At 39.2% G+C, this 26,817-nt stretch overlaps 1 protein-coding gene across 2 annotated transcripts in view; it reads left to right on the top strand.

Moving 5' to 3' along the window:
- The window catches only part of LOC129777737 (mucin-2), a 169,407-nt gene extending 148,836 nt beyond the window's left edge, over positions 1-20,571 (top strand). For both annotated transcript variants that reach the window (XM_055784194.1, XM_055784193.1), the window contains 6 exons: positions 3,899-4,263; positions 12,710-15,463; positions 19,003-19,496; positions 19,556-19,686; positions 19,745-19,915; positions 19,980-20,571. In XM_055784194.1, coding sequence (XP_055640169.1) covers positions 3,899-4,263; positions 12,710-15,463; positions 19,003-19,496; positions 19,556-19,686; positions 19,745-19,915; positions 19,980-20,264 — 4,200 coding nt within the window. In that variant the 3' untranslated portion in view covers positions 20,265-20,571. The remainder of the gene's footprint in view (positions 1-3,898; positions 4,264-12,709; positions 15,464-19,002; positions 19,497-19,555; positions 19,687-19,744; positions 19,916-19,979) is intronic.
- The last annotated feature ends 6,246 nt before the right edge of the window (positions 20,572-26,817 follow it).

Below are 26,817 nucleotides of genomic sequence, written 5' to 3'. Positions count from 1 at the left end.
AAGCACAATTTGGGATGTGAGGGATTTTGGGTATGAGAAATGTTTCTATGATGGTATGACACCCCTCCAAAGATGACAATTGAAAATTTTCGGAAAACTCTGAAGGAATAAGGGAAAACTCGGAAAATTAAATTCCCATATACTCTACAATTACATAGTGACAAGTGCTGTTAGTCCATTTGATGTTTGCGCTAGCGAAATTGGAAATGGATTTTAAGTTGATGAAACGCACTCCTATATCTTCTTCTATCTATACCAAAAAAAGGATCGCCGAATGTGTTGATAAGAGCAGAACTCGAGGAAGGAATTGTCCGATTTAGGGCTGTCTTTATTCTATCATATTTTCTGTATAAAACATTTATTCCATGTAACGGATAAACATGTTATTTGCAAGTGGTTGAAAAATCTTGAACGAGAATTGTGTCTGAAAATAATCTGATATTATAATGAAGAGTTTTGTTACAAATACTAGGATTTTTGTAGTAAAAGGTAAATTCAACGGGGTCGATTAATAGATCAATCAATGAACAGTTCTGCGATTGGACCCATGAACTTGCTCATAGTAAGAAAATGTGAATGTTTGAAGGTATTGATAACAAAAAACAAATGCTGGCGGGACGAAGTTTGCCGGGTCAGCTAGTTAAATATGAAGATCAGCAGAAGAAACTATCAGAACAATGGACAGCGAAAGGCAGATTATTTCAAAGGATATTTGTCGCAGTTTTTTCGTGGAGCTGATCAAGCAAATGAGAAAAAGATTCGATATTGATGATTCGACACTTAAGCCCACGGCAATGTTAAATCCCAGAAACTTTTCCAATTTGACTAGCATTAACGTTGTGTGAAAATTCCAGTGCCTCTTTCAAACTCAAAGATCCTTGTTCCGTGTATGTTGCTGAACTGGGTGCGATATACTACGCACTGGGGATCATTGAAACATTGCCCATCGACCACTATTTTATTTTTTCAGACAGTCCCAGCTAATTAGAGGCAATCCGCTCAATGAAGGTTGATAAACGCTCATCTTATTTCCTAACAAGAATAAGACAACTATTGAGTGTTTTGGTCGAAAAATTATTCAAGATTACCTTAGCATGGGTTCCCTCTCATTGCTCGATTCCGGGGAATGAGAAAGCGGACTCGCTAGCTAAGGTGGGCGCTTTAGAAGGCACTCTTTTTGAAAGGCAAATTGCTTATAATGAATTTTTCCACATTCCTCGTCAGTATACGCTAGTAAGTTGGCAGCGCATGTGGAGTGGAGATGAGTTCGGTCGTTGGTTACACACGATTATCCCTAAGGTCTCGACGAGGGCATGGTTCAAGGGATTGAATGTAGGTCGTGATTTCATTCGCGTGATATCTCGGCTTATGTCCAATCACTACAACCTAAACGCGCATCTCTATCGCATTGGGCTCGCGGCAAACAATCTTTGTGATTGTGGCGATGGCTACCACGACATCGAGCATGTTGTCTGGTCGTGTATCCGGTTCCATGCTGCTCGCTCTCAGCTCTCTAGAGTACTGAGAGCACAAGGCAGACAATCGGATATCCCCGTCCGGGATATCTTAGGTAGCCGTGATCCTGATCTTCTGCTTCATCTATACCTGTTCCTCAGAAACGCCGATGTCAACGTTTAATGATGTTTCCTTCGTTGTGTCCCCGTTTCATATCCCTCCTATCCGATCGATGAACTTTTACTTAGTCGCGGCAATACATACACACACTCTTTACAGATACACGGGCCAAAGGTTGTGCAGTCCACTGATCATTCAACAAGAGCCAAAGGTTGTACCGCTCATGACAACTCTACACGAACTGATGATTGCGCCGGCTAGTGACCATTCTATCCTGGATTCCTCGAGTCGAGAAAGACGCACCACGCTAGATATGAGGTACAGACTAGGGGGGCGTTGCTGATTAATGGTCAGCTGCATCCCAATAGGAAGTATCCCGTGTTGGGCACACGTACAGAGCATTGGAGACAGCAACATCCCAATTACGAAAACACTTACTAACACATACTAACCTCGAGCCAACCGCGAGTAATCGGTTACATATTACTAACATAGACAATAAGAAAAATTGTATTGAACTCCCGGTCCCGTGAGGCTAACGCCATATGAGCCTTTATAAAAATATATATTTTGGAAAAAAAAAACGTTGTGTTAGAAGCGTTCCCAAGATTCTACAATGAGAATGTACAAGATGTGGAGAATTAATTCTGTAGCCTAAAGATAAAATTACTATGTAAGGAAATCACAATTTCAGAAAACGAGCACGTGCAGGGTTGGTGGACAAAAATTGGATGCAAAAAAGAATTGACGGTTCGCTCGCCTGTTCGGCACTTCGATGTCTTGTTTGTAACGTTCTCATTATGCCTCACTCCTCGGCAACTATCGAGCGATTTTTTTTAATATAATCAGTTTAATATAATAAACAAAATATGTTCTGAAATCGGTCCAGCAACGATACGATAAACGCTATTTTGAGATTAAAGGATTTCATCAAGCATCGTGGTGGCAGCTCGAAAATTTAAAAAAATGAGAGTGTGCAATCTAGATTAAAAAAAAACTATGTATCAGCATCATCAAACACACGAATGACTTGAAAATGTAAATGTAGTATTTGTAGTAAATAAATGAATATTTTTTGATGCTTATACATAATTTTTCTCTCTACAACGAATATTTTCGATGGTACAGATTTTTGGGAAAAAAGGACAGATAAGAAAGATATTTGACCCCCCTGGTACATATTTAAATGTGGCAACATCGCTTGACTATTATAGCAAGAAAGTAAAACATTACGAAACAGGCAATGAGACAATTTTCTTTTTTTGCCTGATGGCCAGCGATTCCTGATGTGTAATTGTATGTACAGAATTGTCAATTTCGTGGTTCGAAAAATACACCCTCTATACTGCCAGCTTTCAACCGTCATTCGACTTGCGTCTGGTCGCCGAGATCGTGCGACTGATGCCACTAGATTAGATTTGATTGAAATCTAGAAACGCTTCATATTTTTTCGGTGAGATTGCCCCGAAGCCTTTTTCCTCCGCCCATGCGAAACAAACATTCGGTGCAGAAAATATCACGTAGATAAAATATGCGCTACTACTTTACCGCACAATGCACGTTTTTTTTTGGTTCCAACTCGATGACATTGAAGGGCTGCTGCTGGTCTAGATTGGTCGTATGTGGACGGACAGTTACACACGCCTCGAGGAACGAATAAATAAAACGTGTCATGGTCTGAAGGTGCACCGTACTTCAGTACCCCGTGGTCGTTCCAAATTTGACCTCTAATTCCATTCCTATTGCAATCCATAGGAGCGTGCTCCGCGCGACGCTTTCGACGGGGTTAAACGTAATAACAGTGATCAAATGGTGTCATACGGATTTGGGCCCGACCGGTAATGATCGGTTTTGCGATACGGAGTCACAAATGGCACCGATTGGAAACTTGGAAGCACGCTTACGCTGAGCGAACAATACCAAATAAGTTGTTTATTATGTTTACGGTTATTCCATTATCACGATTTTCAACCCCAGCGGGTTGGTTTTGTGGAATGTAGTAGGAGTGCAGTCGGGTTGCGAGAATGAAGAATCGTTTCATCGAACAAATATTGTTTAATGATTATTTACAATGCACGAAACCATTAGCATTATCGTGGTGGCAGTAACAATGAAACTTCATTCGATTGCCCCATTCAGAGTACATATGACACTGATTGCTTTTATTACTTCCACCATCCCACGAACGGAGTACCGACAGCCCAAAATAAATGAATAAGTGAAATTAATTTCTATCGGAAACCGCCTTCCTGTGGATCAGAACAGATAGCATTCGAATAAATTCGGTTTTCTCATTGTGCTTTTTTTGCCTTTATTTTCGCAGCGTCCATCTGCGGCGGAAACGGGAACACGTGACCGACAGCTTTCGTACATCTCACAACGGGCGCGTCCCTTTGGCAGCGACGATTCGCCGCCATCGCGAGGCTTCCCGGGATCGGCACCGGTGCCACAAAGACAACGTATTCCACCTTCGGCGGCCCGGAACGGCATTAGATCCAAGACCGAGGAACCGAACACTGGCAATCAGCATCAAGAATCGAATAATGGCAGTAGTAGCAGCAGCAGTGGTGGCAGATACAGAAGTACACAGAGGCCGAGCCGATATCGATCTACAACAACGGTCGAGCCGGTCACAGCCAAGAGTACCACGGTAGAGAGTGTTGTGCTGAGGAATCGCTTCGCAGGCCGGTGAGTTTGAGGAGTTTTCAATAATGATATTTTTGTAGGTTATGCAGCAGATGAAATACTATTTCATTTTCTTGTTAAAGCAATCGAATCATTCATTTGATGTAATCAATTGGCTGTATTTTACAGCGGTACCATTCGGCAGGTGCTTGTACTAGTGTGACGTTCTGTTCCAAAAACTTTAACATCGAGTCTCACTCGTGGTGCACTTGCATATCATAGGGTGCTAGGACCCTCAGCAGGGTTGCAAAATTATGTGATCGATCGAATCGTTTGCAATCGGTTCTCTATTTTGAAAATTATATCCTGGGCAAAGGGGCAGTGTTTGGAAATCTATCAATATCCAATGAACCACAATGTGTCATGCTACTTACCATTTACGAATAAATAAGCTAACATGCGTGGATGATTCAGATACTGAATGACAGTATTCACTTTTGTCGCACCAAATGAATAACCGAAGCAAGGAATGAAGTCTGTTGATTGCATATCCGAGGTGTACCTATTAACGGACACAACGCTCGAGTCCTCCATACAAGTTTGAACCGCATACATCTTCTCTTTCTAGCTATAGTGAACATATTTAGTTGGACATACAAGTGCAAAACGATGAATGATACATAGAGGCAAACCTTTTTTTTGTGCGGGGGATAGGGACCGCACAAAAAGTCGCATAAAAAATCATGCAAAACTTCACCAGCAGCTTTAAAAAATCGTGTTCGGTACACATTTTGAAAAAAAAAACTTTTTTTGTGTGGTAGATAGGAACCGCATAAAAAAGTTTCCCCCAAGAAAATAACTCAAATTCACGCCACTCACAGTTCAATTTCCTTTTGTTTCCCTGCTTTGCGATGGGACACTTTGCCTTTTCGGTTGTGCGTGGCTGTTTTGTGCTTTTAGTTGCATGTCGAAACGTGTTGCTGTTAGAAATGATGTCCTGCAAAAACTTAGAGCATTTGATGAGAGGAGGGGAATGATTTCAGAAGTGGATAATTGAGACTCAAATATGCTTTTTCGCACTGAAATGCATATAAACCATCGAAAAAAACTAAATGGACGATAACTTCGTTAAATATGCTTCTTTTCATACACAATCGCACAAAAAAAAATCGCACAAAAAAAACCTCACAAAAACAGGTTTTACTGTAAATAATTACGACATCATACGGTCACTATTAGCGGCGAGCGACGAATGGGAGAAGAGCTAAAACGAGAAATGTTTTGTTTCTCACTGGATCGGTGTTGCAGGTAACACTTTTCGATCTACATGAGTGCAAATTGCGCCACAAGTGGGAAACTGTTGTGGGTAGTAGCTTGACACGTGAAAATCATTTTTTTTCGCGACATACAAACTCTAATGGAATTTTTTGTTTTTGTTCGCGTTTATTGAACATACACATATTTTCGGCGCCAGCGAGATATAATACATTCTGCTCTGAACTGAGAGCAGAAAAACGCAAGGGATAGAAGCGTTAAAAATAAAAATATAATCTGGCAACCCTTCTCTGAGTATCTAGCTAGCTGTTCGTTCGCCTAGGTAGCATTCACCAACAAAGTTGTGTCAGATTCGGTTGCAGTAACTGAATATGAATCATTTGCCTTGTGTAGTTCGTATGGTTCTGGTGCTTCATGGTGCATGGAAGGTAGGGTGGCAATGGATGTATGGAAAAAAATTTCATCATCGAATTTAAATAATGGGTGGGTTATATCTATGATATAACCCACCCATTTTACATACATAACGGGACTTTGCAAATCGAACACCAGTAACGCGATTCCTTCCTGATCTTAAGTTGTAGCAATAATAACATCTAAAAAACATTATTATTGCACATAAATAAATTCATTATGCGAACTGGTGAACTTTTTCAACCAGTGCATACGGGGATGCAAGACATCATCTAGAATTTTATATATTTTCTATTTGTAAGTTTTTTCCGGCATAGCCTCAAAATATTCTAAATATAATGCAATTTAAGAATATGTTTAGTTTTTCTCAAAAAATGCTATTTAAATAGCTAATGGTCACTGATTTATACGTATGACGAGTATACTCGTCAATCACAGTTAACTGGTTTAAGGTGAACAACACTCAACACAAAGAAACGTTATTTCTGCTTCGCACGTAGGACAACAAAACAAAACAAACAAACTGCAGCGCGCCAAGCGGTTGCCATAGTAATCATGTGGACAAACAAACATCAGTGAATCGGACAAACCTTGATCAGAATTGAGGTCATCGAGATGCCTTAGTTACATGATTCAAATATATAGGGTTGGGGAAAAAAATGTCGTATTTTTGATCGAAATTTGACTCTTTATTTAACATACCTCAAATTATCCAATTTAAGTCAAATGTGCGCCGTTTTGTTCGCAAACTTGTTGCCATTTAGAAGGCAAATTCATTATCCCCCCCTTATAAAACCCCCCTCCTTATTTGCAAAAAAACTCAGACAGCCAATTTTCGCAAGCCTCTTTTGAGGCCAACTTAGTATCACCAAGAGCGTTTTGCATGGACCGGAAGAGATGATAATCACTTGGAGCCAGGTCCGGACTATACGGTGGGTGCAATAGGACATCCCATCCGAGCTCCCGTAGCTTCTGGCGGGTCATCAAATATGTGTGAGGCCAAGCGTTGTCCTAGTGGAAAACAACACCATTCCTATTGATCATTTCTGGCCGCTTCTGGTCAATCGCCTGCTTCAAACGGTCAAGCTGCTCACAGTAGAGAACCGAGTTGAGGGTCTGGCCATAGTTGAGCAGATCATAGTGGATGATTCCCTTCCAATCCCACCAAACACACAGCAAAACCTTCCTGGCCGTCAATCCGAGCTTGGTGATGGTTTGGGCCGGCTCACCGCGCTTCGACCACGACTTCTTTCGCTTTAGGTTGTCGTACGTGATCCACTTTTCATCACCAGTCACCATCTTCTTCAAAAATGGGTCGAGTTCGTTCCGTTTCAGCAGTGCATCGCAGGCGTTGATTCGGTCTAAAAGATTTATTTGCGTCAACTCGTGTGGCACCCATACATCTCGCTTTTTTTAGAATTCAATCTTCTGCAAATGGCTCGAAACGGTTTTATGGTCTATACCCAGTTCCTGGCCAATCGAGCGAGTGCTCACATGCCGGTCTACTTGGATGATTTCAACGATTTTATAGGTTTCCACGACGATTGGCCTACCAGTATGGGGTGTATCTTCGACAGCCACTACACCAGAACGAAATCGATCAAACCAACGCTGTGCTGTGCGAATCTGAATACGTACCAACCCACTCTACATTGTTGTGTCGAATCGGTCCCAACAAATGGTGTCGACAACGATGCCGATATCGTGCCATTTTGCAATGATTTTGTCGACCTACCCTTCGTATTCAACAACCAATTATGAGCCAAGGATGTGCCAATCTGGCACCACGTCGACCAATCGCAGCACTGCTTGAATCTTATTATAGCTTTGTTTGTGTTTAAGAAAATTAAAATAAAAAGTGCAGAAAAGCGTTCTTTATAATCATTTTATTAAACGCATAAGACGATAAGACGATAAGCTGATCATTCAACTCTTGTAATACCATCATCATTCGAAGCATCCCCCTCATTCAATTCGTTAACATCACCGGCCAGGATTTTCATACGTTATAATGAGGGAGAAAGTGCGGCAGCAACAGCTGAAATAAAATAAATTTTAAAGCCTAATCTTCTATCGTCTTCGCTAGTAATACCATTCTATTTATCCTCCTCAGATTAGCCGTAATATATCGTAATTAATCGTTTCATCTTATTCACATCCTCGCTAATCATTCTTCAATCACTAGTGTTCCAGCTGCATGTTCTCCAGGACGGGTTTGGTGCATGACATTTGTGCCGCAACAGCTGAAATAAGATGAAGTTTACTTTTGAGAATAATGAAAATATAAGCCTACCGTGTTAGCAAGTCATTTGATTTGGGAAATTACCTTTTACTGTTGCAACCATTCAACCACTGCTTCAATGTTTTGTTTTTAAATGTAGCACTTGCTTTCGTGTTTTGAATGACAGCTTAGCGAGAAAGAGAGAAAGCAAAGCTACAGTGATCGCTCTGTTCAAGTTATCTTGTAGAATTATAGCTGAAACTATAGACATTGTTGCCTGCGGGAGGCAAGGTGAGGTAATATTCCAGCATTTTTGTAGCACCTTTCGTCGCTCGGCCGACATGGTGTCCATAACTGCTCGAAAATATAGGAATCTGGGAATTCGTTCATGCATGGTGCATGAATTCGAGCACAATTACCTCGAAGAGCTTGTAGGGGAACCGCGGGTAAGACGGACAGTGGGGGTATGATGGACAGGTTGATTTGTATAGTTGCATTATGAATTTCAAATTTCTGTTGATGGGAACCCATTCTACATGCTATTCTAGAATATTTAAACCGTCCTATGACGGTTTAAAATAGGGAAACAAAAACCGAAAATCAAACATGATTCCGCGTGTGGATGTAATTTTTGCGGCTTCGATATTAAGCATTTTGAGTGGTTCAATTGCAAAATTGAATTCGCTGATGGTTATATTTCGGTTTGTGAGTTGACAGAGAAGCGATATTAGGTATGTACGGAAAAGTAAATGGTAAATTTAAATTGTTCAAGTAATTGCACTGTTGGGGTTGAAATGGACAGTCACATCCAATGCATCATGGAAATTATTCCTCTCGCGAGCGATTAATTTCTACGCTCCGTATATTATTAACCTGTCCATATTCCCCCCCACTACATGTCCGTTATACCCGCATCGATAAAAATGTTCTACTTTTCGACTTGTTTTAATTTCAGTAAAAACCATGAAAAAACACATTTTTATAAAACACTTGGACAATTATTTCGAAAGTTTTCTTAAACATTTCCGTCTTACTCCCATCTCCCCTACATAGAGGCTATCCCGAATCAAATTGCATCACGAGGTTTGGAAAAATTCAATAGGTTTGACCAAATTCACCCATTCAACCGATCATCTTCAAAGTTTCAGGGAATCAAATTAAATATATTATTCAACTTTTACCATGTTTTGTTATTTAACTTCCTTTCCATATCCAAATGCACGAACCTTCCTCTTCATACTATTCATAATATCTTGCACAACGTTTGGACCTACTTTTTTGTGCGAAAACCCAGGTTTTCTTCATATTTTCCTCGGTTTAACTAGTAGACGCTTTCGGAGACATTCCATAAGATAAAACTATTCATTGATCGCACCGGTTGTCACGAATAGGGAGCTCCGCTTCCCATTCGAGCAAAAAAAAACTGCTTGCCAAATTGCTTTTTATTTGTTTTTGTAGAAAACTTCAATATCTTCTACCTTCGAACGTCCTCAAGAACAGCAAACTTATGATGAGCAGTAAAAAACTGGAGCTCCGAGAGCTGCTGGTGGTCAGCTTTGACATATTTCTCGTCATCCATAACGAGGCAATGTGGGAGTATCTAGGGGAAATCAGAGAAAACCCGACAATATGGGTAAAACCGACACCCCCGGATATTTTCTGAAAGAAGCAATTTTCTGAAAATTTTCCGATGTCTCCAGTACGCACTTGTCATTTCTTACGTTTCGAGTCATTCCACAGTTGCGGAAGTCGCTTTGCTGTCAAAACAAACAACAAAACAGATTAGCAAACAGGAGACAGTCAATGTAAAATTTCGCTCGTGGAGTTTAAGTGTTTAAGTCGGAAAATTTTGGAAAAGTCGATACTTTTATGAGCTTCATTCATCGTAGATCATTGTTCAGTATAGTATGTGAGATGGTAGGTGGTGTTGTTGTTTATCAATGCTCGAAAACATTGTTTTGAAATGTGGAGTCCATTCGGGGTAGCACCGACACTTTCAGTCAGGGCAAAACCGACACCTGGTTTGTGTTTTACAGACAGGAAAAATGTGTTCTTATTTTTTCTGTAGATGCCTCGTGTTTATATTCGAAAGACAATACGACTGATCTGAACTGATAACACAGCCAAAACCAACGTTGAATCGGGCATGTCAACAAAAAGCCTGGCAGAGGTCATAGTATCCCTTCGATCATCGTTCATCGGCATATTTCACGTAGATGTTTATCTCTTAATAATTTGAAACTATTCAAAAAATGATCAACAGATACTGTAGAATGGTTCATAAACAGTTGAAGAGAGGTTCGGTAAAGATTTGAAATCGAAGACACATGGCAGATCTTGGGAATGTCTGGAAAACCTTTGGGGTGTCGGTTTTACCCTGTTTTCCTCTATGTGTAGAGCTTTCGTGTACGTGATTTTGCCACCGTATTCTGCCGTTCATTGCGATTCGTTGACTTTTGGACTTTGTACGCGTCCTTCACGTTTCTTTTTATATTTTGCATGAAACTTCTGCTTACATTTAGTTTCTTCGCCACATCTCTAACTGAAATGTTCGGATTTCTCTCAAAAGCTTGAGTTACGCGCATGTGATCTTGTACACAATTTTCGAAGACGAAACATGACAATCGACTTTGCTCTCAGTCGCTTTGCTTCGAGTAGGACTACTTCCATAAACGTCCACCTCTCTCTTGCTACTGAGTCAAATGAGTTGAGGCAAATATTTGTTCCAATTGACGTGCCGAGTGAATACAAATCAGTCTCTCCATTCAACCTGATTTTACTTTACCACTATTACTCCACCCTGAAATGTACTTCGTTGCCCGCGTTGTGTACAATTATTTTATCGCCCATATGAAGTGGAACGAAAGCTTGATTTCCGATGCAAAAAGTAGTTACACCATTAATGGATGGCTTCATTGTTTAACCACCGTGAGTTCATCCACAATTTGCAAATGAGAGAGAGAAACGAATTCAGTCTGGGGGGAGGAGGAGGGATAGCCATTTCAATATGCGGTAAAACTCATTTGACGGCGAAAAATGAAATGAACACGGACCATCGTAGAGCAGAAAGCAACGGAAACGCCCAAGTGGCTCTTGATTAATGTTGACAGAGAAATTGCTGGAAGAAGCAACAACTCATTTCCAATTGAATGCGAAGGCCGATGGCTCCATAGAACCTTGACTATCCCGAGCCCTGCTTTACACTATACGGAAATCCATTTAGGCCACCTTTTTTCCCTCCGAGCGATGGTCAAGCGTTCGTTATACCAATTTGAAACACGACTCACTGTAGATTGTACCATTCCCAGCTTACTGCTAATGGTACGAGGAGAGAGATCCAGATTTAGGAGGTACGTGCGCAAATTCTTCTACGCTGCTGTTGTTCTTTCGACTCCATTTTCGCACATCCCCTTATGGAACCTACACAATACGCATTGAGCTAATTTTACACAAAATTTTCAATGGAAAATACCCAATGTTGAAAAAGTTACATCCATTTGAAAATGATGCAATTTGAGTCGGGGCAGCCTTTAGCACATAAGTAAGCGATTCTACGATAATTTTTCAAATTTCTCTTACATATTTTTAATACACAAAGATGACAAATGATTGTTTTCGTGCTTTGGGGAAATTTCCGGATTGAATAGAGCTGTTGAACAACGTGGATAATGGCATAGAAATTACTGAATATACGCAGCATCAATCCCAACAGTTTCGCGGTTTCAAAATATACCATGGTTTGGGGGTGCCATATCTTCGGTAGGGCGTCTTTTTATACAGAAAGATGTTAAAATAAATGCCAATCGCAACCGAAAATGGGACGCTCAGCAGGACTCTACCACCTTACATGCAGTAAAGGTAGCATAAGTATGATGTAATGAAAATTTACTACTCTTTCTACCTAAAGACTTGTGACCATCCTTTTCGATTTGGGTTTCTCGATTTGGGACATAATGCAAGAAGTATTCGAGAACCCCAAGCCAATGGGAATAGAAAATCTCAATGCGAACTCCCAAAGAAACATTTAATGGCATGAAAAATGAACATGGCGTCAAATCGTGCAACATCTCGATAACTTTCGATCCTGATGTATTCAAACGTCAATTATAGGAGTAATTTGAAAGAAAATTAATCGATGCTATAACTGAACGGAATGTCAATGGTTAGGAAAATGGTAAAGAAAAACTCAGCGAGAGATTGCTGCTACCCTAGGACGATCGAAAATATGCCTTCCGTGATACGAAACCTCGTCGCAGACACTGGAAAACTACAGCTAAGGCCAATAGCCACATCGAACCACTGTCTGAAATTGATCCAGTTGAATAATCAACAGGAATGAATCATATATGAACCATCTTCAGTTGTTTCTACATCGCTACGCAAACCATTCGATCCTTTTCAGGACCACCATCCAGTTCAAAAGAGTTGACACACTTACAAGAAGAATGTTCGGCAAACTTTCAAAATATCCATTCATTCATTCATTGAGAATTGATTCAGATGCAATTTCAAACAAATGATTACTAAGCCATTTTTTGTTTTTACTATGAATCGACGTTATTGTTAGTTGATACTCATACCTCTCCCTTTCTTCCACAGACCGCCGGCACCGACTACATTCCGCCAGGCCTTCGACTCGAAGCGTGTTCCCTCGTACAGCACCGGCACATCCGCCCGGGGGACATTCATCAATTCCATCAAATCCAAAAGCACTAGCACCACTAGCACCACATCGACAACAACGACGGCGAAGCCACCGTCGCACTCTCGCTTCATTCATCTTCCGGCTCGTCCAGTGATCCCATCGATTAATATCACCCACAATGGGTCCGCCAAGTCGGCCGAGGTGATCTACGATTACGACGACTACGCAGAGGATGCTAAGGATAGCAACGAGTTCGTGGATGACAACAAGGAAATTAAGGACTTCAAACCGACGTCACAGAAGAACAATTCGATCAGTGCGAACGAGGACGAGAAGAAACTGGTCACCAGTACGACCCACAGTGCACCCACAAGCTCCACGGGGAAAGATTACGAAAACGAGGAACGCGGAGGTAGTTTGAACAACATCAACGAAAACGAGTATTACGACGTGTTGCAGGAAGGTACTGGACCAAGCAATGCGGAAAAAATCGAGGATCATACAGTGATTTTGACCGATAACTTCTATTTACCAAATGGAGACGCCGAGACCTTCGACGATGATTCCGAAGAGGAGGGAGAGGAGGGGGAGGATTATACAGAGGAACCGCGGAAGGATATCCCCTCAGAAGCCTCGGGTCAAAGTGATAAGAAGGACACTGAGTCCGCTTATGACGATGAATATCTTTATGACGAAGAAGATCCTCCAATTAGTACCACGGTGAAACCAGATGACCAGTCAGAGATTCAGCCTGCACCAGCTCCAGAGCTGGAGGATTCAAAGGACGACATCGACATGTTGATCTTCTCGGAGGAAGATCCAAGGAGACAGTCTGGAACTGTTTCATCTTTAGAAGAGGTGGTAGCGGAAACTACAAAAGCAGCTCCAATTGAAACAACTTCCACGACTAGTAAAACACCAACCACGACAACGGAATCGACCTCTCAGGAGCTGAGCACCACAACTGAACGACTTGCCAACAGTTCTCTGGAGACGGAGACTACTTCGAACGCAACCACGGAAAGTTGGGTTGTTGTTGCCTCGGTTCAAACGAGCAGGAGTGTTTCGGGAGCTAGATTCTTGCCCTTCCCACAGGTCGAACAGGAGGAAAAGAAGCAGAGCTTGTCTGAGCTCGACTCCAAGAACAGTAACGAGAATGATGAACCTGAAGCTACCACACCAAGGATCCAAGATGCAGAAAAGAGTACGATTTCTCCACAAGAAACGGTAATATCTTTATCCGATGAGGCGGAAATAACAACCACTGAGAAGACGGTGAATGCACAGCTGCAGTCTACAGAGAGTATCATCGACAAGTTAGACCGAGTACAGTCCGAACTTTCGAGCGGGGTTCTTACGGGAAAATTCCCAGTGCTGAAGGAAATGGCTACCGAAGACGTAAGATTGCCTGGGTCAACTTCGCTACCACCTGTCGTTATTCGGAAGTTCCAACCTAATGGCAGAGCTACAACAACTAAGAAATCGAAACCAGTGCCAGCTGCACCTGTGAAATCTAATAATGCAACGGAAAATATAGTCAAGAAGATCAATTTTGACGATATCGCTGTGGACGACCAGCTGTTACCAGCCGATTATAAACATAAGAAAAAGTTTGGAACGAGCAGTTCAACGTCCGCTGCTGCTTCGAAGGACACGTTGAACGAAGAACCATTGAAGGCCGATCTTGGCGGACGTTTCCGACCAGCGAACATCAGTCGATCATATAAGAGTAATGTACCAATCCAGGAACTGAGCTCTTTACTGCCGAAAGACTACAGGGTCAACCGAACGGAGGAGGAAGTGAAGACAACGAATAATCTGAAGGAGCTGATAAGTAAGGTCAAGGTAAACGATAAGCCCAATGGTACCTTGGACGTCTTGAAAAAAGCTCAGAATGTAGATGTCAGTTCATTCTTGCCGCCCGGATTTAATGCACAGGCAGAAATCGGTCCCACTACAAAGGCACCTAAAGTCGTCGTCCTGGAAGACGATGTCAGTAAGCTATTACCACCTGGGTATAAAACATTCAAAACAACGAAAAAACCAACAACGACACCGTCGTCATCTGTAGTAGACGACGATATTGGTAAATTTCTTCCTCCGGGTTATAAACCACCAAAGGATGAACCTAAAATAGTGTTCGACGACGTTAGTAAATTACTTCCTCCTGGATACAAGCCACCAAAGGAAGAATCATCCACCAAACCACCGATTGTGTTCAGTGAAGACATAAGCAAATTCTTGCCCCCAGGATATAAACCTTCCGAGGAGGATAAAAAACCTGAACCCGAAATCATCGATCCAACCAGTTTACTGAGCAAAATCAAATTCAACGATGTTTCGGCATTGGTTCCTAAAGAGTCGAGCACGGAATCAACCACTCCTAGCAATGCGGCAAACAGCAATTTCAAAGTAGTTTTCCCCAGCCGACCGGGCATTAAAAAACCTGGCGTAGGACGTCCAACAACTGCGAAACCAGTAGTCGCAAAAGGACCAGGTGCACCTGTTATAACCATTCACAAGGGACCACCCACACGTGCCACAACCGAGTTCACCGGCTGGCCAACGCCATCGACTACCCCACTGTCCATCGAGAAGCTCCTGGAACAACAGAAGCAACAGGAGTTTTTGGAGAAATTACTTGCTGCATCTTCAACCAGCACGACCAGTACCACCAGTACAACAACGACAACTACAACAACGATGAGGTAAGATGATAGGGCCCTGGTGGGTGAGGAAGTAAAAAGTGCCCCAAGTCAAATCACCAGCTCTATGGAGAATATTGAATAGGGTACCAAATGACAAATTTGGGCCTTTTTCATATATCAATTTAAAGTTTGTTATGCAGGTCATCCGGTGACCATCCAGATTATCCTAATATGGCCAAAAACCCCTGGAATGGTCAACAATGTGCTAGTTGTGACAATTCGTGAAGTTCGATATGTCGCATGATGGGACTTGTTTCTGATCATAAAAAAGTCATAATTTTTTTCGGAAACCTGATCCGGAACATCATCATGTCACGTCAATATGGTCATATAAGTTTGAATCGGCATGCACCCTCTTTTCAATGAATAGTTAAGATCAGTTTTTCCAACCGCATTTTGAAAAATTTCAGTCATTTTGAACGAAAAAAAGAACTTTCTATCTTGGTTTAAACAACGCTTATAGCGAATTCATTTTTGAACCAGGGTTAGTTCCTACCTGACTCTGTAATAAAAAACGTTTTCAGGTTCACGAATGATTTGTTGGTGTGCGTTATATAGACCGAGTTGTTTACATTCGGTCTATATATGCTCACATTCGGTTACTCTACCAGATTAGCAGGGCCGAAGGCAGTTTTAAATCGTTGAAATTTGAATGAAAATTTCTACTTCATGTTATTTGAATACTTTACAAATATAGTCCTGACATTTACCTAACTATTTGTCTATATTTTTTTTGTTAATTTCCCGAACAATCACCATCATAATACAAAGTTATTATTAGACAAATTTCCGTTTGGAAATTTTTCCCAATTCCCGAAAAAAAGTGTTACTTTATTACAGACAATACATATTGATACGTAAAAGTAAACTTCCATTATTCCATGATTGTTCCACTTGAAATTCCACTTGGCATGATTATTCCACTTGAAAGTCCATAATCATTTTCGAACACAATGAAAGCAGACGAAGCTTAATGCCGTTAACGCGAATGTACTCTTCAAAATCAGAATCCGAATTGAATTCCGATTACAATAATACAACAACAGCAGCAAGTGTTGTGGTGTTTTTTGTGAAATTGAGTAGTTAAATTATGTAATTCTTTTTGGGATTTTGAGATTCAGCGCTGCCTTAATTTGTATTTATATTTGTTCCTACAGCTTTTCTAGATTTGTGTGATTTTTTTTTTCAGAATTTTGGTGTTGCGCGGCACAATTTTTTTTTTTATTTCGAAATAATGTTTTTTTTCTTGAAACGCAGTACTACTGTATTCAAATGTGTTCGTATGTGTTTTTTATGTTTGTGAATTTTTCTATAAATTGTTTAGTCTTGCACGGTAATAAAATATCATTCCATTTTTTGACCGTCTGCAATTTTTCATAAAATTATTTCATTGTACTGGTGAATTGAAAGTGTCTGAATACTTATATGGTTTTTTTAAGAGATTATGGAGCATTTCCACGCCAAATCAGCCGAAAAACAGCAAATTTTGACGCGAGCCTCATCGATGTTATTGAAACTTGGTACATATGATGGAAGCTACCTAAATTATAATTGTCATTATCATATGATCAACTTAAAGTGCGACTGAGCGTTTTCAAAATCATCGAACTTTCTTACGAGAAATCTTAACTCTAAATCCTGATTAAAACATGTTGTTTGGCAAAGTTGTTGGAAAATGAATGAACTACAGAGTGGCGCAAAAGTCACGCAACGCTCTCTGAAGGAAAAAAAATAACGATCGCGCTGCAACTATCGAGCATGTTGGTTCCTAAGCGATTCAGTTGTCGATTTTATATCTTTTTTTATTCGAGAATAAAAATTATGTATCGTGAGACATTTTTTTATACGAATTTTTTTTGTGCAAATCGGTTGCATGACTTATGCGCCACCCTGTGTTTAGAAAAAAATAACATTTTAAATGCACTGTTAAAAAAGTAGAAGGCTCTGAGCCTAGGGGCACGGACGAAAGTTTGACGTAGGACTGTGATTGTTCAGAACAGTTGTTTTTTCGGATGAAATTCTTTTCATTGTTCAGAAATCTGTTAGCTTAACTCTTTTGAAACTCCAAATAGTAGTCCAGAAAAGTTTAATTTACGCTCAGTTTCGTTTAAGCACTTTCCTTACTGCATCGTGTTTAAAAATCTTCCGAAACACTACACCGGCAAATTGATTAAGGCATAAGTTTACAAACGTACTACCTTATCTGGATGATTTAAAACAGGTGGTCAATATATTGTCATTAAGGTTGGGTAAACACTAAGATGTAGACTGCGCGTATTGAAATTTCGATCAAAATTATTGAAAATCTTGTTCCAAAAAGGTATAGAAGCACAAATGGTAGTGAAAATAATATGTTTACTAAACGAAATTCACTACGAAAATTAAGTTTAAATTGTTCAAAAGTTGAAAAAAAATTTAAACAATTTCCTACATTTCATACTTTGACAATAATTTTGTAGATATCATAGTTTTTAAGTTATAATTTTTTGTAAAAAATTGAGAAAAAAAAATTTGACTCCAAAAAGTAGTCTATATTTTTTTCGAAAATTTGCAGCATGCAAAGACATGACCCATGTCTTTACACCCACAACGTTTCACTGCTATGAGATGGTGCTGCCAACGACTAGTCGAGTTGGCATGAAATTCGTCAGAAAAATTACCTTGTTTTCTAATTTGGTACCCGATACAACATTTACCATAGCATTGGTGATAAGGTTTGGGAGCAGTTTTACGAATACACGAACACAATAAAATTATAGATTTTAGGAAAATTAAAATAAATTGCAGACATGGAAAAATGTTGTCGTACCGCGTAATGCTCGAAATTTTCAGGAAAAAAAAACACACAAATCAAAAAACACATTTAAATGTAAATTAAAGCAGTATTGAATCTCAAAATCTCCATTTTTTTCCAAATATCAAAACAAGTTTTTGTCCTTGACTTTTTGATGAAATTATTTTTTACGATATTTCTCGATACATCATAGTAAGATGTATGAGTATTATTTCAAATTTTTATCTCGAAGCTATTGAGAATGGCGTGCAAAAAAGTAAAAAGTACGTTTTTCGCCATAGATCCTATGGGGCAGTGGCCTGGGATCTGATAAAGCGGGATTTCCCTTGTAAGTTCATGGCTAATATTGACATAGGCATTGGGTTCAATTCCCGATCTGTCTAGGGTCTTCCCGGGTTGGAAATTCTCTCGACATGCCATGGAATGAATACTTTAGAGAAAGGCTTGAATTGTTTTTTCGATTAGTAATCTATGTCTGCGGGATAACCAGTCCGTTTTCTTTTCAATTTGATGTGCTCACTGGTTAGTATGATGTAATAAAGAAATACAGTAACTCAATTATTATCAATAAGATAACTCGTCCTGCTCAAACCTTTGTAGGGGAATGAGGTGGGACCATCATCATCATATATTTTCCATAGAGTTAGATTAGGTTTGGGGGCACTTTATGCTTTCTTATTCAACCAGGTCCTTTACTTGATCTATGGTCCTCGATTTATTTATTACATCTTGTTCTTTGTCACAGACCAACCGAGCCTGGTTTGTGTCACTCAGAATGTGACCTGGCCGGTACAATTCGCATCGTTGATGGCGTCAAGTGGGTGCCTGAGCTGCTGGACCACAACACCGCCGAATGGAAGCAGCTTGCCAGAGACGTAGAGGCTCAACTGAATGAGGTTTACAGCAAAGCCCAGAATCTTAGCACCTGGTACAAAAAGGTACGCATCGACAGCTTCAGCAAGGGTAGCGTGCTGGTGGATTATTTCGTGGAACTGTCCGATCTTACGCGAGATGTTAACACGCTGGAGATTAAGAAAATGTTCCACGACGCGTTGACACCAGCCCCGATGCCGACAACCACCATCGAACCTAGCACGGATCTGGAGGACGAAGAGGACGGAGAAAATTCACAGGTACAAAACAGTCGGATGAACGAGAACGCGTCGGCAGTACCTCGCGTGAAGGAGGTTTTCCTGCTAGGTAGATTCAAGGTGGATCCGGTATCAACTGATTTCACCGGTATGAAAATGATGCGTTTCGATGATGTCAACAATTTCTAATTTCTCTTCCATTTTTAGTCATCCCGAGACAGTATCATCCGACGGTAGCTCCCGACGAGGAAGATTTGCTTCTACCCCAGTGGGCAATTGCCGTTATCGTCATTGGATTGGCTTCACTTCTGTTCGTTATACTATTCGGTGTCACTGTGGTAAATGAAATAATTTGTTCGACTGGGAGAAGGTTGTACATTTTTCCTTTTTTTCCAGCTCATCAATCGTCAAAAAGCTGCCAAAAAGAAGGCTCCAACGCCCTTGACGGCTGACATGCTGAATGAACTGAATAAGAATCACATGGGTGGAATCGACAACTTTGGCTCAGAAGATCTGTACAATCTGGATGACGCCTGGGAGGATAACGGACACGATGTAAAACCTAAGGTTTGGGACTTGGTCATCCATGTTTAGCTTTTACATTTTAATCGAATGTTGTTCTTCCCCCCAGCGCTTCTCCAACTCCATGCATGGTAGCAGTGCGTCGAATATCTACGACAGCTGGCGTTCGCAGCGTCATCCTGACAACTATTACTACGACGACTACGCCATGAAAGGTTCGCAATACGCGCCATCGGGCCACCATCGGTTTCACGACGCGGCCTTCATGATGCATGAACCTCCGCCACCGGTGATGGCCATGTATCCTCCGTATCACCAAGCTCCGGCACCACCCAATAGTCATTACAACACAAACTCGCGGCGATACTACCGAGATTATGATCCAAACTTCTAGGTTAATACTCACCTCTTCCCCACTCCCCATCGAATTTGACTTACTAGCCCCTTCATCAGTCTCCTAGCATTCCAAGTCGTGTTCGTTCTAGATATTACCATTAATTCCACTCAGAACTTCCATTCGAGCAAAAAATCATCCTGAGTTGTAGCTTTGCTCAGATACCTAGTGCTGTAGTTTCATATCCCTCAATTTGTATTGAATAAGGTCTTATCGTATAATAGAATATTGTCTAATGTAAATAAATTATTTATTTTGTAAAAAAATGAATAAAATAACGAATGAGTAAAATATTATAATAGTACTATTTTTGGTGAGTGTTCTTTGCTTTTCCGAATGTTGTTTCGATATTATTTTTTTTTGGGGAAATTCGTTACGTGAGTGGATATTTGTTTTGTTTTCGGTAATCTCGTGGATGTTATAAGTTTTCGCTGTTTTTCCAATGAAAAATAACTTCACTGTGATGAAATGGTTACAAATGAATCATTGAAAATATTGTCCATCGCTAGCTAATATTTTTCTTTGGCTGGAATCAAACATCGTTACGTTAGAAGTCTTCCGTTTTTGTATTTCACCATATCAATGGACTAATCGTACCGGGAATCCGTGTTTTTAAAGAAAATGATGTATTTTTCGTTTAAATTTATATTATCGCCTTCAAATTAGGCCGCTTTTTAAGTAATACACTGGTTCCAATGAACAACGAAGAGAATTCGTTTGTATGTCTTCAATGCTGTCGAAACGTACCCCACGAAGTGGTAAGGTAAATGATTTTAGTTTGTCCAGTCGAAAATATGATCATGGTTTGTCCACTTTTTTGAATGCTCTAATCAAGCACACCTTTGTCAAATCAGCTATTCGAATGTTTCAAAACATATAAATTAAATTGTCTTTTTCATGATTTACAGTAGTTTTATAGTATATTTTTACGGAATCACATATTTTAAAGGATTATAAAATACACCACCTATTGGTGTCAATGCGCCCCTCATTCGAGCTAACTTTTAATCGATCACCAGATTATTATTTCGCACGTATTCAGACCATTCCTGGATTATAACGCATGTTGATTGTATTGAGGTGAACACTTTTAAAATGCCCAAGAAAATGCAATATTCTGAAGAAAGCCTAAATTATGAATGGATCAATATGATGACAGTAAACTCAAGCAATGATAAATGCAACATCTACCGTTTTGTCTCATATTCCGAACACTGCATTTTTAAATATGAATTTACTAAACTTTTATGTTATAAATAATCGAATAATGAAAACACAGACATTCTTTAAGGTATAGGCTTGATTCTGACATCATTTACAGGTATCAACACAGCCTATAATTCATAATATTAGACATTTGCAAAAAAGTGACAGTCAAAACCAATTATTAAACGCAAACATTTAATCAAATCAAATTCCGTAAAAAACTAGCATCGTTCATTTTTCAGTTTTTGTAGTTGTTTCATGTTAAGTGCTAGAGAATGTAAGAACCTTCATTAACTGGGTGAAAAAGAATGATATTTTATGCAGAAATCTTCATTAAAATTAGTATTGAAGTAATGTTCGGAATATGAATCAAATTTCTACGCATGACTCAAATTCCGAACCCTTAATTTCAAATGTAAATTTCCTGAACTTTGATGTTATAAATAATTGAATAATCAAAACCCTGAAATTGTTTGGGTTATAGCCTTCATCTTAACATTATTTACAGGTATCTATACAGCCTATAATTTATAATATTGAGCATTTGCTAAAAAGTGACAGTCAAAACCAATGATTAAATTTTTACGTTGGCAAATTCTGAAAAAAACAGAATCGTTAATTTTTCAGTTTTAGTAGTTTTTTCAACTATTTTATTTGTTGTTTTTATGATAAGTGCTAGAATTTGTATCTAAAATAATCTAAAATAAATGGATAAAAACAGAAAATGCAGAAATCTTCATTAAAATAAGTGTTCGGAATATGAATCAAGTTTCGACGCATGATTCAAATTGCGAACATTTCATTTATCAGTGTGAATTTACTGAACTTTCATGTTATAAATAATTTAATAATCAAAACCTGGACATTTTTTTTGGTTATATACTTCATTTTAACATCAATTACAGATATCGATACCGATATAGCGCCCTTGGTCCCGAAACGATGTGAACTATAAAAATCAAATACAATCTATAATTACGAAAGCAAATTTTTTTGCGAACATAACATTTTTCCAGAAAAGACAAGCTTATTGACTTTAATTTGATATATCGATCATATGAATCGGTCCAGTAGTTCAAAAAGTATGATTTTTTTAAGAAATGCATCTTGGCTGTTCGGAATATTAATCAGTGACAAAAATGGTGTTCGGAATTTGAGACAAAAGTGATTCAACATATTTTTACTTTTTCACCATGAATATTCATTTGTAAAACAATTTTATTGTAGTCAAGTTAAATAGAAGGCTCTATTGTAACCAAAAAGCAATTTAACTTCGCGAAAGAGTACCATTGAGTAATGAGACACTGTTTAATGACCACCAAAGCTTAAGTGTTCGGAATTTGAGACAAAACGGTACTTGAGAATTCGAATGTTTTCATTCAAAAATGGTGATTTCTAAAGCCGGACAAACCATGATCTTTTTTTGGACTAACCATGATCAGAGGTGGTCAAACCATGATCATCGTTACAAAACATAAATATTTGAATAATTTCAACGCCTTATGGTAGTATCAGCAACTAGAGACTTGGAGCTTTTCAACAAACCCAAACTTGTATCGATTATATGTGATTTTCATGAAGAAAAATCGATTTGCATTTACTAGTTGCGAAAAAACACCCTAAATCGGACCAACCAAGATCATTTACCCTAATTTGAGTTTCGGAAATAGGAAAAAGTCATATCTGAAGAGTTTTTATGCTTTGGATGAACGTTTGATCAGAATTTTACCGTTCAAGCATATCTTCAGTCACTTGATTGCGATGAAATTTTCGAAGGAAATTGAGCTCTTTTGGCACTAGTCGTACTGCGACTTTACTCGTGCCTAAAACATCAACCAAAATAATACGAACGAACTCGTGAGAGATGTTTAATTCATGAACTAGCCCTCTCAAACCTTAATAACGATTTCCGAGTACCATTACTTTTTATTGTGTCGATGTTTTCATCAGTTGAAGAAGTGGATGGAAATCGTTTCTTCTCTTCTCGGCCGTCTTTGAATGCGTTATACAGGGTTTTCCAACTTTAAATTCCGAAAGTAAATTGAAATAAAACACACTTAGAATTCGAATTTCGATGAAACTTTTATTTCAAATCAAAGTTTGGTTTATGCCATTATGTGTGAAATACAACATCATTCAAATGTCCACCTAGGGCTTCCTCGCACACCTTGATCCAGAACAGGTAATTTTCGATGACTTTTCGGCACATATGGGGCGGTATCTCGGTCATAACTTCACGAATGTTGTCTTTCAAATGTTCAAGAGTTTGCGGAGAGTTGGCATAGACACGGTCTTTCGCATTACCCCACAAAAAAAAAGTCTAGCGGGTTCAAATCGCATGATCTGGACGGCCAATTGGCATCACCAAAACGCGAAATTATGCGTCCCTCAAATTTCGTTCGCAATATGGCCATGTTCGGTCGTGTTGTGTGGCACGTGGCGCCGTCCTGCTGAAACCACATGTCATCCGTATCCATATCTTCAATTTGTGGCAAAAAAAATCGGTTAACATGCGGCCATAGCGCTCACCATTCACAGTTACCGTCTCGCCGTCCTCATTTTCAAAGAAATACGGCCCGATGACTCCACCAGACCATAATGCGCACCAAACAGTGACTTTTGGCGGATGCAATGGCCTCTCAACAATCACGTGTGGATTTTCTGAACCCCATATACGGAAATTTTGGGTGTTCACATAGCCACCGAGCTCGAAATGTGCCTCATCGCTGAAGAAAATTTGATGCGAAAATTCAGCATTTTGCTGCTGTTGTTCGTTCACCCAATCGACGTATGCCCGACGCATTCCATGGTCACCACGCTCTAATTATTGTACCAGTTGGACTTTATATGGATGTAGGTGCAATTCCAAATGCAAAATTCGCCACAATGATGTGTTTGACAAGCCCAATTGCTGAGCACGCCGTGGAATCGAAACATTCGCGTCATTCTCCACACTGGCAGCAACAGTAGCAATATTTTCGGCCGAATGCACATTACGATGATGCACAGGTTTCACAATATCCGCTACGGATCCAGTTTGTTCGAATTTACGCACTACATTAGCGATTGTGTGCTCTGTAGGCCGTCCATGACGACCAAAATCCGTCCGTAATGCTCGAAAAACATTTGCCGGTTTTTCATCATTTTTATAGTATAATTTAACAAAATTAACACGTTGTGCGATGCTAAAACGATCCATATTGTAAAATGGCAGACATTCAACTAACGATATGACGCTTTGGTTGACAGCTATGTCAAACGGTTGTCAGCGCAGGGCTGTATACTTTCGGAAGCCCGAAATGGAAAACCCTGTACAATTCAAACAAAAAAAAAAAAAAAAAAAGTTTTCGACGACTAATGATAATGATTATCTAAGACGAACTCTAATGTTTTCGGAAGAATATCGTTCCGTAACACTTCTGCTACATTTCAACATTCAATTTCATTCTAACACCAAAAGTTAATGCCAAATAAACCAATTTTGGAAGCCAGCAATATTTAAATTTAAACTAGATCTGATTGACTGATTATAGATATTTTAGATATTCACTTTCAAATTCCTAACTTCCTATTTTGTTTAAACGATATCATGTAGCGATAATCAAATGAATAATATTAGGGAATTGGTTTTATTTTGAAATGTTGTCGGTTTTCATATTACTGTCGGTATTTTTAGTTCGTTTAGAATTCGTTTTTTTTCTGATCTTAGTAGTATATGAAATTATTAAATAATTTTTAATATCTCAATATATTTTTTTAATATTTTTATCATTTATCGCAGCAAGTTCCCGCTGTTTGTCAATAGATGGCACCGTCAATAAGTGCTAGTCTGTTTCGACATATCCGAAACATCATGAACTTAGTTTACACATTTGGTAAACAAACCACTTTGATATATTGACGATTTCGTTTTTGGCGTTAGGGGTATTGGTGGTGAAGTGGCCAGCGGTGATGTCCATATACTCTGTGTAGCGAAGAGAAATTTAGGGCGAAGGTGGAACGAAGCCATTGTAGTAGTAGAGGTACAATCACGTGTATTTCATGGACTAATAGTGTTTGTGAGAGAAGAGCAAAGCACACCGTTTTGGTATGTAAATAGATCAATTCACTTATCCGACTGTGTAGCGCTTCACTGACACGAGTCTTAGAAAACATTTGAAAAAAAAAATAAATACAATTCAATACAGTAAAACCTGTTTTTGTGCGGTTTTTTTGTGCGATTTTTTTTGTGCGATTTTTTTTGTGCGGTCTTTTGTTGTGCGGTTTTTTTTGTGCGATTTATTTTGTGCGGTATATGAAAAGAAGCATATTTGACGAAGTTATCGTTCATTTAGTTTTTTCGATGGTTTATATGAATTTCAGTGTAAAAAAAGCATATTTGCGTCTCAATTGTCACTTCTGAAATCATTCCCCTCCTCCCATCAAATGCTCTAAGTTTTTCTAAGTGTTTGCATGACATGATTTGTGACAGCAACACGTTTCGACATGCAACTAAAAGCACAAAACAGCCACGCGCAACCGAAAAGGCAAACTGTCCCATCGCAATATCGTGCGGTCCCTATCCCCCGCACAAAAAAAGGTTTGCCTGTACTGAAGTAAAATGTATAAAGGATGTGTTCCGATGAACAATTGCAAATATAAATATCCAGCAATTCCATGGCAAACCGATATAGTGGTTCTCAGATTTTCGTGAAAAGTGGTAGTTTTGTTCTTTATCGCAAAACATGAGACCCGTATTTTTGGGTGATCCGAAATATCGAATTTTTCCCTTTTTTTTTTTTCCAAAAATGACATTTTTCTAAAATTCATAACTTGCGAACTACTGAACCGATTTAGACGGTCGACATATCAAACTAAAAGCTAGTAATTCTAGGAAAAATGCTACGCTTGCAAAAATTCCAGGTTTTGGTGTTGTCATTATTGATTGTATTCGTTTTTTATAGTTTTCATGGTCTCGGGACCAAGGACATGAGAATTTTTCACATAACATATCTCGGAATTTTTTTTTTCGTTTTTGAGTTATGATTTTTCAACGTCACCCGATGGTTTAAAAAATAATTTTTCCCTTTTTCCCAAAAAATGACTTTTGTCAAAAATGTATTACTTTTGAACTACTGGAGCGATTCAGATGATCGGCATGCCAAATTAAAGCCTACTAGCTAGCCTTTTCTGAAAAAAATAACACACTTTCCAATTAATTGGATTATAGTTACATACATCCAGTCTAGTCACATAGAAATATTGAACGAAAACTGGAAACATGTTAACTTTGAAAAATTATAACTTAAAAACGAAAAGCAACACCACTCTGGTATTCGGATATATTATGTGTATGTATTATGAGCAT

The sequence above is a fragment of the Toxorhynchites rutilus genome, chromosome 3, assembly GCF_029784135.1.
Source record: "Toxorhynchites rutilus septentrionalis strain SRP chromosome 3, ASM2978413v1, whole genome shotgun sequence".
In the NCBI taxonomy this organism is placed as follows: domain Eukaryota; kingdom Metazoa; phylum Arthropoda; class Insecta; order Diptera; family Culicidae; genus Toxorhynchites; species Toxorhynchites rutilus.
This window is presented reverse-complemented; position numbering and strand designations above follow the sequence as displayed.